Consider the following 12,768-nt stretch of genomic DNA (forward strand, 5'->3'; position numbering starts at 1 on the left):
CTATTTTCCTTGACAAGAATTAATCGGATAATGTTTAAGATGAAATATTATGAGTTGGTATTTCTGCTCCAAATGTAGATAAATAAACTTAATTTTGGGGACTACGCCTCTTTAAACATTTAAGAAATTGCAAAGAGAATGTGTGTATTTCATAACCAGTGCACAAAAAAGGGCCAAGACAGGCTGCAACTACAATTCAGTATAGTGGGGAAAACCTAGTACATTGACCAAGAAACAGGCAGTAGCCTATAGACAACTCATCCAACAAAAACAGGAACAAAAATCTTACAGGATAGTTTACCCCTCTACTCCAACTGCAGTCTCAAAAGCAACCCGGCCCTGGTGAAAGAGACTCAAACATAATAAAAGCTTTATCAAGAATTATTTTGCACGTTTATATGATGTTTTAGATTTCTTTATATTGGATGGGGATTTTATTTGTCCTTATTGTGTATTCTGTCTCAGTCTCAATGGGATCGAATGTGTTTTATTATGAGTATGAATGTGTTTTAAAGTAGCCTAATTCTATTGTTTTTTATTTTGGACTTCATTGTTTCCTTATGTCTGGACCAAAAATAATTTCTCTGTGGGATAAGAAATGTAATCTGAGCTAGCCTACCAAAGATATGTTTCTTGTTTAGTGTCCAAAGCGCCTATTCAAGATGTAATAGTGGTAGTTTTGCCTTATTATACAGTGGCCCCTGACATTGAATTGATTTTGGTGTCTTATTACCAATATCCATTTTGCCTCCAATCAATGTAAATAAAACCTTATCAAATCAAAACTTTAGAACTCATTATCTACATATACCCACAAATGTATTCTGGCAAACCTGGACTGTGACGCGTGGTTACTACGACGCACTTCCAAAGGAACCTACAAAAGTTTCCTTTGCTTGTTTGTGGAAGTGCGGTTCTCTGAGGGGAAGGGAGGACGCAGAGTCACCGGCAGCGCGGCTGAACTGTGTGTCAAAGCGGGGCTTCATCTGCGGATAAATGGCGCCACCACAGCGGGCAAACGCCAGAGCAAGGCCCGCTGTAACATTTCAAAACAAGCCGGGGAGAGGAGAGGCGAAGGTATGACACCTAGCGTCCATCACACATACTGTTTTACTGCATGTAAAGCTCCATTCATAGTATCAAACTGTACTCGTCACTCATGACATTGTTTCACAAATAGTAACCTTAACAATTATTTGTATTTGTAGTGAGTTTTTATGTTGTGTAAAGGAAAGCCATAATCAAAAGAAAAAGATAGCGTTTTGTCTTGTAACCTAACGTTAGGTGATATTCAAACAAAAACAAAAATAAGGTTACGACAGTTCCAGTCTTCTTCACATTGGATGTTGATCAAAAATAACACAATAAGTTAGCGACATGGAGGTGAAACGTGTTACTATTCTTCTAAATTAAATAGTTAGTGTGTCAAAGAAGAGGACTACTGCTCTCTGTGGGCTGAGGTTTGTATTGTAAAGCAGCACGAAAAATGCAACAGGTGGTTTTCATTAACCGGCACGTGACGTCACTGCGGGGTGTGACCGGAAATAGAAGACATTTTTTGTTACTCACATTTGGAAGAAAAAACTGGAAAACATTACAAAACTGAAAATATATTTAAGGCTTGCATTTCATTAGGGCTGTGAATTGACATTTTTCCTTATGGAATAATCTGGCAATCTTTTTTTTCAATTAATCAAATTCATTCATTTAATCTATGATATGACCATCACAGTCACAGAGCCAAACATGACATCTTTTAATGTCTTATATATTCCCGATATATACATAAATCCTTGTTTTATGACAAAGAAGGGCAATAAATCATCTCAGTTGAGGCTGTAATTAGAGAATAATGGCAGTGTATCAATATTTGTGCACGAAGAATTACTAAAACAATCGGTAATGAAAATACTTTTTTCTCCCATTTATCGACTAATAGATTATTTCTTTCAGCTCTAGATCAACATTTGTAACCTGCTGTCCATGTAAAATAAACTTCTGATAATTCCTTAGAACTGTATTAAAAGAACTCACACAGGGTTAAACTTTCTGTATTGCCCTTCATTTTAACTTCAAATATTTCATTGTAACATATTTTGCAATTCCCTGGGTTAAACACTTTGGATCTGTCCATTTATTAACAACATCAAACTGTACACAATCTATAAAAACATAGAAACATCCCCCACATATATTAAAATATCACTTGTATTAAATTGCTGCAAGCAAAACGGGAATATCCAGTAATGTAAGTTACCATTGCATGTCAGTTGATATCTTCCATTACATGTCTGTGATCAACACTTTAAAGACAGTAGCAGCATTAAAAACATCTTAGTTTTCACTGTAAGAGTATAAAAAGTTGTAATGGCTGTCAGATGTGGACCAAAGTTAACATTTGTCAGTTGAAAGCAGCAGCATAATACTGCAGACTGACAGTTACCCATATACAATTCTCAGTTGTATTGCAGCTTTAAATGTCAGCTATACACCTGTGTGCTTATCTCTGCTCTGTCCATTAGTGAAGGAAGTGACTGAGATCCTCTTGAATCTCAGCCTCATCCCAGGGTCCTTGGATGTTGTCCTTGTGCCTCTGCAATCTGACTAGCAGCAGGGGGCAGAGTAATGTAACGCTCCCTAAGGTCAGGGCTAAGAGCACAGCCCCCCCTGGCCACTGGGACCCCAGACCACCCACTCCCGTGAAACACACTCCGACACACACCCCTGTGAAGTGGCTCGGGGCTTTCTCCCTGAGCCTCTGAAGCAGGCAGGGCCACAGGGCAAACACCAGCAGGGCACAGCTGAGCATGGCGAAGGTGTGCAGAGCCCCAGGTAACCTCGAGGCCAAACACACAGAGGCAAACAGGGCTGCATTCAGGGAGAGGCTGCCTGGGGGGGAGGGCTGGGCGTAAGGGAACGACACCAGGTGGGCAAGCAGCATCATGGCAGACATGGCGTACACTGTGTCGGTACTCACAGACTCTGTTAGTGTCTTCAGAACTGGCGAGAAGCCAAAGGTAAAGGAAAGAAAAATAGTGGCACTCTGTAAGTCAGCTAGACGGGTCCGCGGCTCACAGCCCGACTGCACTTGAGACGGCAGGGCTTGGTGCAGTCCGTAACCCAGGAGAGCGCAGATAAGGCTGCTCCATAACAGCCTCTCAGGGGACAGCTGACCCTGGGAGGAAAGCACAACATAAATGTATAATTATTGTATTTATTTATTTATTCAGGAAGGTGATAGTTCAGTTTTTTTAAGAGGAGTTATATTACCTACAGTAGATATCCATCCATAAAGGTTTGTCGCAATATTTGTTTGTGTTATTGTGTGACTTTGGAAATTCAAACTTACTCTTTAAAACACAACAGTCTCAACATTCAGGTCCCCATCTGAAAGGGCTGTCTGTCAGCAAGGTAAAGCTTTGAAAATATTCAAAATATATTGTACACTTCAACTTATTTCTTTCTTTCGTGCCTTAAATACATGTTGCTGCTGCCCGTGTCCACAGCAGTACTTTGCTTAGCTCCCCGTGCCGGCACAGCTGCCTGTTTCTTGCCGGCCGCCATCTACGTTAGGTAAAACAGTGACTATGACTTTGTACCTTATACAACTCCACTCCAAAATCTGAACTATCCCTTAAGGCACAGTGTGTTCTACGAGACTGTTTTCTAAAGCTTTACCTGCTCCATGTAGAGCCAGAGGGTGATAAAAATGGCCACACAGGACAGCTGCTCTCCAACAAAGCCTGCCTCTTTCACCACAGTCCAGTATCGGTACTGTCGGATGCCCTCATTCCTGCGTAGTTCCTCCAGGAAACGCTGGTCCACATAGTTGTCAGGGAACGGCTGCCGCTCCCACAGCACCTTCCTCCAGGGCACAGCTGGACCCGGGGCTCCGTCAGGCCCCATCACCCTGATCACACACACATAAACACAGTCACATTTATGAGCAATAATTGTACATATCCCCAGCTCAATATCCTCTTAATATGACACATATTATTATGCTTTCATTATTGCGCAATCACCTGAAACTAAGTATCGTTGTTATTGTGAATATATTGAGAAAGAATACAAATCAATATATGTATTAAATGTGGTATACATTTTCCAGTTTTCATTATAAACAGCAAATACAGTAATTATTCCATAATAATAAAGTATTTTAATAAAAGAACATGTATGGATAGTAAAGAATAGACAAAAGGGAGTCTGGATCTCTCTGGATCTGCTAAACAATTAAACTACATTTGAAATGCCTAAATAATAAAGACGTAAATAAAGGTTTTCATTTGTGGTCAAACAAATCAAGATTTAAATGAAGGAATCTAGTAGATTAGATGCTACAGAATCCTACACACTGGATCTTTTGAGTGCGTCTTGTGCGTTATGATGATAAGGTCAGGAATATGTACTATTTTACAAGGGAATTATTGCTCATTGTAGCAGGTGGACGTCAACGTTTAACAGATTAATCAAAGGTTTTTTTTCAAATGTTGGCTTGTAAGCTAATGAGTTATGTGTCATGTAATTTCTGTATCTAATGTATTGATTTAATTAAGAATGGGATGATAACAGGGTTTTAACTTTTCACTGGCAACCAGTGCTGCTCTGCTGCTAGCATGAAACTATCGGTACTTCCGGCTGTAGCACGATAATAAAAGCACACATATACCAGACGTACATGTGTGTTTATGAACACGAATATATTGATGATTGAGTTTAACAGTCTCCACACACACCTCTAAAGGTTTTCCACCTACTTGAGCTGGGATTCTGTTCAGCGCTGACGCTACAATCTCATCCTGTCACAAAGCCGGAAGATAAGTGAGCAGTGAGCACTTTATGAGAGCTCTCAGCCAGAGACGCCCCCTGTGGGTGGATGGTCAGAGAAAACACAACAGCATCTGTAAAATGTACTGATGATTTAGATTTAATTAGATTAGATATATTTTATTGATCCTAATGCAAAATAAATAAAATAGAAAATTAACAGTAAAGTTATACATATCCACTGTAGAAGATAAACAAAACAGTGAATATATACATATCAATAGTTTAAGATATATGTATTTAGAGTATATCTATTATACACAATAGAAAAATAAACAACTTCATATTTTTTACACTTTGTTTATTTGTTTTGACATGAAAATAAATAAAAATACGTGTATTTATTTCGCGGAAACAGACAAATGAAATCAAGTATGATAAAACAATATAATGATGCCTCCTAAAACACAAACATAAAACAACAAAAATAATCAAGACTTTTTTTTGCACAAGTTTGCAAGCAAATTCTATGGGAAAAGTTTAAAACACAATACTACAACCTCAGGGAGCCCTGCTAAAACACACATGTAATGACTGGTTGTTAAACACTGCTAAAATCCTCCCTAGGTCTTCATGGTGCCAATCTTATCTTTTCTAAATGGAGTGTATATCTGATCCAGTGTTTTTCATGAGGCAGGTCATTTGACTGTGCCCTAGGAAGTTGACCATCCTCACTTTGCATACCAAAAATGTCCTCCTTTTGTTTTTCTTTGACAAGGTGGCGGTGTTGGATATTCGTGGCCCCTTCTCTGACCAACAGACCCTGAAGTCTGCAAAAATGTAATGTATAACTTGTTCACATGTCACTGAAGGTTGGTGTCATATTGAGTGTGGTACTCTTCGATAACCCTCATCTATATTCTTTCAAACAGGAGCAACTCAGTGGAAAGGCCACCCAAGGCCTCTGTCTCCTTTGTGACAATTCAGGCCGCCTGTAAACCTCACAGGTCGGAGTCAAAGCAGCCACAAACACCAAGCACCATGGTAAATTCTTCCTACTGAAAGAAACCATGGTTGGGAACCTAATTTTAACCTTGCATTTCAATTTAGAAGATAGAACAAGCACATTTCTTACAACGGCTTAGCCTACATTTTCTTACAGATGTTAACTGATGCTTCGTTGTCTCTTACATATCACCCATCGTTGATTTTAGTTGATGATATCATGTGTAAAGGGAGACCAGGTTTCCAGAAGAATTGGGTCATCACAGCGTCTGATAGGCCAGTAAGTGCCTGTATTTGAATCAAAGTGTAAAATTGTTAGGAAAACATGCCCCAAACCACTTTCTCTTTTTTCAGTGCTCCTAGGCTGCGTCCGCTGTGCATGGCGGGGGGCTCGGTCTCTGCACTGAAGGAGTGTCTCATCATCAGAGCTCTGCACCTCGAGATGCGCAAAACGAAACCAAAATGTGCCAAAGCTAAATAATTTGGTCACTTCCACTTCGTCTGAACTGCTGTATGCTGAAGAAGCTCCAGCTCCAGGTATCTACACAAAAGTTTCATAGGATGTCTCGAACGTTACAATAACCAACATGTTTAAACATAGTGGAACACAGGACTCAGAAAAAGGTATGACTGTTTTATTTGTTTAATTTATACACATTTACAACTACAGGACACAAGTTGAATAAATATATTTTTTAACGTCACATTCCCTCCAACTCCACCTCTCCTTCGGGGTAGTAAAAAAATACTCCGTTCTAAAGTTGAACCAGAAACTTTGACACTCTTCTACTCAGTAACATACACATATTTGTTTTCTTTATTTTTGTAGAACTCGGAAGCACATTAAAATCCAACACTACATACTTTTAAAATAAAAACTGCAAACCACAGTGAGATAATGGCGGGCAGAATAACAATGAATGGTTGAACGCACTTAAACAAAGGCATAGGATGATTATTCTCTTACACTCAAAAGGCATCACATTTGTTATCGCAGGGAGAAACAACATGTACGGCAAAACTGTGTAAAAACTGTCTTATCTTCAACTTAAGGCTGTTGAACTAGGCATGAACTCACTGTGTTCTTTATCTTACAGCTCAGGTTAAATCAGAAGATGGCAACATGAAGCTTCCAGGAGGGTAGTGGGTTACCAAGTTTCACCTGTGAAGCTCAGCATTAACAATAAAACAAATTCTCTCAGCAACCATTTTGAAAATCCACAGCAGTGTCTTAATACTTCATTCTTCTTTTAACCAATGACCGGCACATCTCGAGAGCTGCTTCCTTCACTCACACATCAGAACACGTTGTGGACCGGTTTCTGATTGGCCCCCCATTATTGTAAAAACACACTTTGGGGCCCACAGATAATGCTCTAAATAATATGAATACAAAACACAAGTTGTTCTGTGGCATCAGAGGCAGTGCAATGATCAGATAGCTTGTAATGGTGGCTAATAAATTGTAAAAATCCAAAATAATTCACAGATATATTTTTAAAAGAACGCTGACGTAGCCAAGACAGTAAGTGGCCCGTGCATAATTAACTGAGCAGTGCACCGATAAAGTAGTGGTAATGACCTTCCAGGTGTCGGGAAGATAGAAATAGACTTTAGTCACCAGAGAAACAGGCAGACTCCACATCTCCACACAGTCGGTGGCTGTAAGCAGACACCTACCAGCAGCACTGAGCTTCACAGCGGAGGAGTGGAGCTAGCTGCCATTAAGCCCACTAATCATTGCAAATGAGAGGAGGGCAGAAGTCTTAATGAGATTTGGCCCCTTCATCCATGGCCCCTTCATCCATGGCCCCTTGATTGCTAAAGAGCATGTCTGAATTTCAGTATTGGCATGAAAGGGAAAATCTGTCTGAATTTCTAGATATAACAGAAATGTTCAAGGCAAAGGAAGAAACACTCAGCTAATCACAAACAACTGAGGCTTCTCTGTAACAGTATCTTTTTTAAAGTAATATCTGTCTAGAGAAGACTTGCTGTCTAACTGATTGTACTTCCCACTATATCATTTCTTCATCTAGTCTATCGCATATAAAAATATGTCCGAGGCAAAGAGGACATTTTTTGCAATTGGCCTGTTAACTTTAGGCTCAGTAAGAAAAAATATTCATATCATAAACATGCTTGTTATGCTGTGCTTGTCACTTTTTGAAAGAATTACAGCCACTAAGGAACACTATAAAACAATATACAAGTTTAAAAGAGAGAGACAAAGAGACTTTTTCTGTAGCATGGAGGAGTTTGCAAAGCAGAGGGGTCGACAGTTAAAAGTTCCTGTTCCAAACCAGCGAATCCTGGCCACCAAACTCCAGTGGACCAGGGCAACAACCCTTTGTTATTAATAAGACAAAATGTCTGTTTGTGTATGTGTGGGTGCATAGGACATCTTGTGTTAAAAGTAGGAAACCAGTTGAAAAAAAATCCCAAAGGTGTCTGAGGGCATTAGTTTCTCTGTCTGTCTTTTCGTTCGGGGTGGTGTTATGTGCGGATTTTCCTTTTATCTTCAAAAAGTGAGCGGACAAGGTAGACCTGGGTCGCCGCTATCATCATCATAACAACAAGGTTTGTGATGGACCAGAAGTTAACCCTGTCAAAGTTACTCTCCTGGATGTTTCTGTCGCGAGCCTCGAACGCACGCAGCACGTTCTGGATGTGCACACTCTTGCCCAGCCGAGCCTTCACGTTGTTGATGGTGTCCTGGAGGAGAGGAGACACACAGGTCAGGGTGACAGAATCTGAAGACTTTCAACATGAATTCTCCATGACACTAAAATCTTTACAAATGTACAGATTTACAAAGCAGAGTGATTGAAATAAGAATCAGATCTCGATAGGAACTTTTAATTAGTTAGGTATGTTCCCTAATTATATGGGAAATCAACTTCCTGCACAGCTGGAGGATACATTTCCTGTCTTTGAGTGAGGCTTATGTGACTTCTGACACAAATTACGGCAGTTCCTGTTGAAGAGGTGTTGCAGGCTTTTGTGGCGCAAGCTGAGACAATTGGCTGTCCTTAGCCAATAGGTGAGGGTTCATGACAATGTCTATTCTTGGGACACTCCTTGTGACTTTGCATGTGTAAGGGTTTTTCCATGCGCCCAGTTTGGTCTGATTTTAGCAGTGCTGTGCCAACATGTGTTTCCTCTACAGCTTACTGATGCAGTCATGTACTAGAGACTACAGACAAAGCTATTTTCTAACGGTGTTCAACCTTCAGTACTTTTGTAGCTTTTATCGGCATCTTTGGGATTTTGAGTTTAGGGTTTGTTGATGCTTGACATTAGTAGCTATCCACTTGCAAAGCAAAAGAAAAAACAATGGGACACCAAGTTACAGGAAATTCATTAGAAAGCAGGTCTACTCAACCAGATATGGACATGTGTTCTATTTGGTTGGTAGATCAGCCAGAAATACTGCAGGAAAGGGTGGTACTAACAGAAAGAGTCACAGTGATCTGACAATAGCTGCAGCCGTCATCAAGATAAACATTTTACCTTGCTGTGCAGTGCGGCTTGGTGGAACTACCCTCAGCATTTAGATGTTAGACTGCATGCCCTTTTATTGACCGCCTGTTGGGTCACTTTGCACCTCCTATGTCATCTTTAGAGCATAGGTGGCACAGTGACAATATCATGGCAAACAAGAGAGGGACAAAGTCTGAAACACCCGGTAAGAATAAAACAACACTTTGAATCAACTTCTCACTAGTGCCATTCATGCTAAGGAGGTTCAACACAAACAAACCTTTTGTACGATTATCTATTTGAATATGCATGTCAAGTTAAATATTTAATACATAACACATGGTCTATCTCTGCACCCTCACCATTATGTCTTCCAGCTTCATGTCCAGTATGTCGGTTCCCTGGACGTACGCCTTCCAGTCGTCTTGTTCTTCTTCTGTTTCCATGTTGTCCAGGATCAACTCAAAGAAGATGAGCTTCTCGGAGACAGAGCTGAATGTGTTGTCGAAGCAGAACATGTAGTCTCCATCCACGGTCTCAACACTGGAGGGAAACACAGGTAGTAAGAGCTTACACATGGGTCTGTGTCAGTCATGCATGTTACTAAGATCACCTATGTAACTCACGTGTGTACTCCATCGGACTTGTGGTAGTCACTGAACAGCACTTGACCAGAAGGAGAGGAAATTAAGAAATCTACATCGAGACCTGCTCCATCTAAAACCTGTGGAAAATGTAGGACATCACACTTGAAAGTTAATGGGACGGAGTACATTTTGAAAACTGAGACATAAAAACAATACTGAAAGATTATATGTGGGTTATTATTAACTTCAATCAATGAATCTTAGTATCAGTATATTAAATGTGGAGAGCACTAGTTTCTCTATCTAGGCCCCCCTTTATTCTACCTTGTGCTCCAGGGTAGATAATACAAAAGACGTGTATAATGCTCGGCATGTCTCCCACAGGCAATTTATGTAAAATCCCTGATCTCACCTAACTTCCACAACCACCAGAGAGTCAGACTCATGCAGTGTAGTACACTGTATATACTAACAGACAAAACAGGTTCCCAGCCAAATGAACATAGCTGGGAGTGAGCTACATATTACATAACCTGTTGGCTCTCTTTCTCATATCTATTATATGGTCATTTATAAGTGGTTTGCATTAATGAAACCTGTAAATGAGGCCCAAAACATGCAGGAAACGATAACAGTACCATATTAAAAGTGATTATTAAAAGTGTAATGTTATGTCAATGTTGACTCAGGCTCAGGGGTTATCATTGAATTGGCACAATCCAGACATAAATAGGTGGTTTGCTCCGCTTACGTTACAATGTATTACAGTATAATTGTAATTAAGAGAGTTTATATCACCTGGTATTCAATTTCCAGTGAGGCATCTTTCTTCATAGTCTGGAAGAAACACTCCTTGCGACCGGCGGCTAGAGTAAAAGTGAAGTCGCTGTCCAGAGACTGAGAGAAGGAAGCCACCAGCACAAACCTGTCCGAAAACAGAGCGACAAACACGGACAGGGCACACGCAATCACCCGGCCTGCCTCCATAGCCAAGGCCGCCTGCCGACACGTCCAAAAGAGGGGAAGAAAGTTGTTACAGGATCTTAAAAGATGAGTGAGTGAAGGAGAGGCTAGTAACGCAAACTAACTTCAGATAAAATGTTCTGGATCTCAATTGACGGGGCAACGCTAAGGACCCTGCCTGATCAAAAATAAAAAACATATATTTAGTTTTACTTCAAACAATAACGGATTCATTCTCTGTTTTATTGGGTTTACTTTGGATTCGATTATTTGTCATCACTAGATCTAAATTAGATACAACAACAAAATTGCAGGCAGATGTTTAGGGCTCTTCTCAAGTTGCACTCTGGGATACGTAGTTTATCTATGCCATGTGGGGTAAATTGATAAAACGATGGAATAAAATAACATAAATTAGATCCTATGTTTTAGCTACAGTTTGCCAATACAAGTAATACATTTTAAAAAGTTAGAGGATTGGCTTTAAATATAAATGTGTGATTACATTTTGATAAACATTTTTAAATTAAGTAGGCTATACCAAAAAAACATCAGCATCAACATACATCTGGTACATATGTGATACTGGACATGGAGCATTTGTACATTAGTAAACAAAAACGGTACTCATGTTTATCTCTATTATCCACATATTATGACATTTCTCCAATGCAAATCATGTTGTGGGAGACATATGGGAAATGGAGGAGGGGTTATTTCGAAGAATGGAGGGGCGAATAATATTTTTGTTGAACTTTAAAAAATATCCCTCTTTCCACCCTTCACCTGAATGGCACATGGATATGGTCAACATAAAAGCAACAACACTGAAACTGAAAACTAGAAGGTTAAAATATACTGATACATGTTTATATGAGAAATACTCAATACAGATTGAACAATAATGTTAAGGTTTATTTCAGTGAGCGTTGAGCTCAAATAACAAATGGCTATATATTTGTTTTAATCCCTTTCAGGATGTTTTGAGGTATGACGTTTTTAAGGCTATGAGGCAAAAAGTACACAGTGTACAGATTCCTCCTCACACACCTCATCAAGTGATTTGGACTAGTTGCATATACATTGCCCTTACAAACAACACAGGTATCAGCATTAGTCACTTATTGCAAAGTTTGACATCAGAAGATTGAGCAATAACTGAAAAATATTGCATGCATTAGTGATTTGTTTATCAAGATATCGATGACACGTCCGGCACAGTCACTTTCTCATCATCAGTCCAGGGGGTGTGTTGTTGAAACCACGATGTTGCTACGTGCTCTGTGATTGGTTGACATATTCTGAGCTCTGATTTGATTGGTCGGACGTGGAGCAGGGGTTGAATTTACCGACGAACAGCGACCCATTTACAGCAGTCGCAAGCTGAAAAAGAAGCGGACAACTGGTCCGCACAATGACAATTAGCATACCTCTAGTGAGCGTTTTAGCCACAGAAGACAGTCGTTTACGCCTTTCTAATTAACACAGGGCCCCAGCCAACAAAAACAGCTTGTCTTTGGTTTATTGTGTAGACGAGAGAGATAAGACAAAACCTCAAAGAGCGAGGATGTTGGTCCCCGCGGGAAGATAATGAAGAGGGTGCGCGTTTTGTTGGTGTGCCTCATTGTAGCTCTCCTGTGCTGGTAAGCTAAGTCCGACATCTACATTGACATTAGTTAAGACATGACAGTTGTATCAACAATTGAACCATGTTTTGTGATTATATTCCTGTCCGTCACGTCGCTCTGAACGAGTGTTTTGCCGCATAATATGATTCAGTCATCAATGTTGAGGGGCATGAGTCTCCTCTGCTACACAGCTAACACTCAGCTAGTTACAGGGTGGCTGTGATGGACAGTTGCCTTTTAACCTTCGCATGGGTTTTGTCGGTGCTTGACATGACTGGTTTATGTGTGTTGTTTCAATAGGTTTAAGTAGGTTAACTAGCCAGCTGTGAAAT

The 12,768-nt window shown here is 40.0% G+C and overlaps 3 protein-coding genes across 4 annotated transcripts in view; 1 reads left to right on the forward strand and 2 right to left on the reverse strand.

Annotated features, from left to right (window-relative positions):
- Window positions 1–1,449: 1,449 nt before the first annotated feature.
- Window positions 1,450–4,860, reverse strand: pigc (phosphatidylinositol glycan anchor biosynthesis, class C). Of its 2 annotated transcripts, none has more exons than XM_034080672.1 (3): window positions 4,761–4,860; window positions 3,679–3,910; window positions 1,450–3,175 (listed from the first exon to the last, which is right to left on the reverse strand). In XM_034080672.1, exons 2-3 carry the CDS (start codon window positions 3,904–3,906, stop codon window positions 2,519–2,521), a joined length of 885 nt encoding a protein of 294 aa, XP_033936563.1. In that variant the 5' UTR covers window positions 3,907–3,910; window positions 4,761–4,860; the 3' UTR covers window positions 1,450–2,518. The 2 variants fall into 2 exon arrangements, with proteins under 2 accessions (XP_033936563.1, XP_033936565.1); XM_034080674.2 differs by having other exon boundaries at window positions 4,740–4,826.
- Window positions 4,861–6,569: 1,709 nt separating this feature from the next.
- tmed5 (transmembrane p24 trafficking protein 5) lies at window positions 6,570–10,967 on the reverse strand. The gene is made up of 4 exons (XM_034080675.2): window positions 10,644–10,967; window positions 9,885–9,982; window positions 9,621–9,801; window positions 6,570–8,490 (listed from the first exon to the last, which is right to left on the reverse strand). Exons 1-4 carry the CDS (start codon window positions 10,830–10,832, stop codon window positions 8,272–8,274), a joined length of 687 nt encoding a protein of 228 aa, XP_033936566.1. The 5' UTR covers window positions 10,833–10,967; the 3' UTR covers window positions 6,570–8,271.
- A 1,221-nt stretch (window positions 10,968–12,188) lies between these two features.
- suco (SUN domain containing ossification factor) overlaps window positions 12,189–12,768 on the forward strand; it is a 41,043-nt gene continuing 40,463 nt past the window's right edge. Inside the window, 1 exon segment of the mRNA XM_034080671.2 lies at window positions 12,189–12,451. Within this exon segment, the coding sequence (XP_033936562.1) occupies window positions 12,399–12,451 (53 nt within the window). The 5' untranslated portion in view covers window positions 12,189–12,398.

This window comes from Pseudochaenichthys georgianus, chromosome 4 (assembly GCF_902827115.2).
Source record: "Pseudochaenichthys georgianus chromosome 4, fPseGeo1.2, whole genome shotgun sequence".
NCBI classification, from domain to species: Eukaryota; Metazoa; Chordata; class Actinopteri; order Perciformes; family Channichthyidae; genus Pseudochaenichthys; species Pseudochaenichthys georgianus.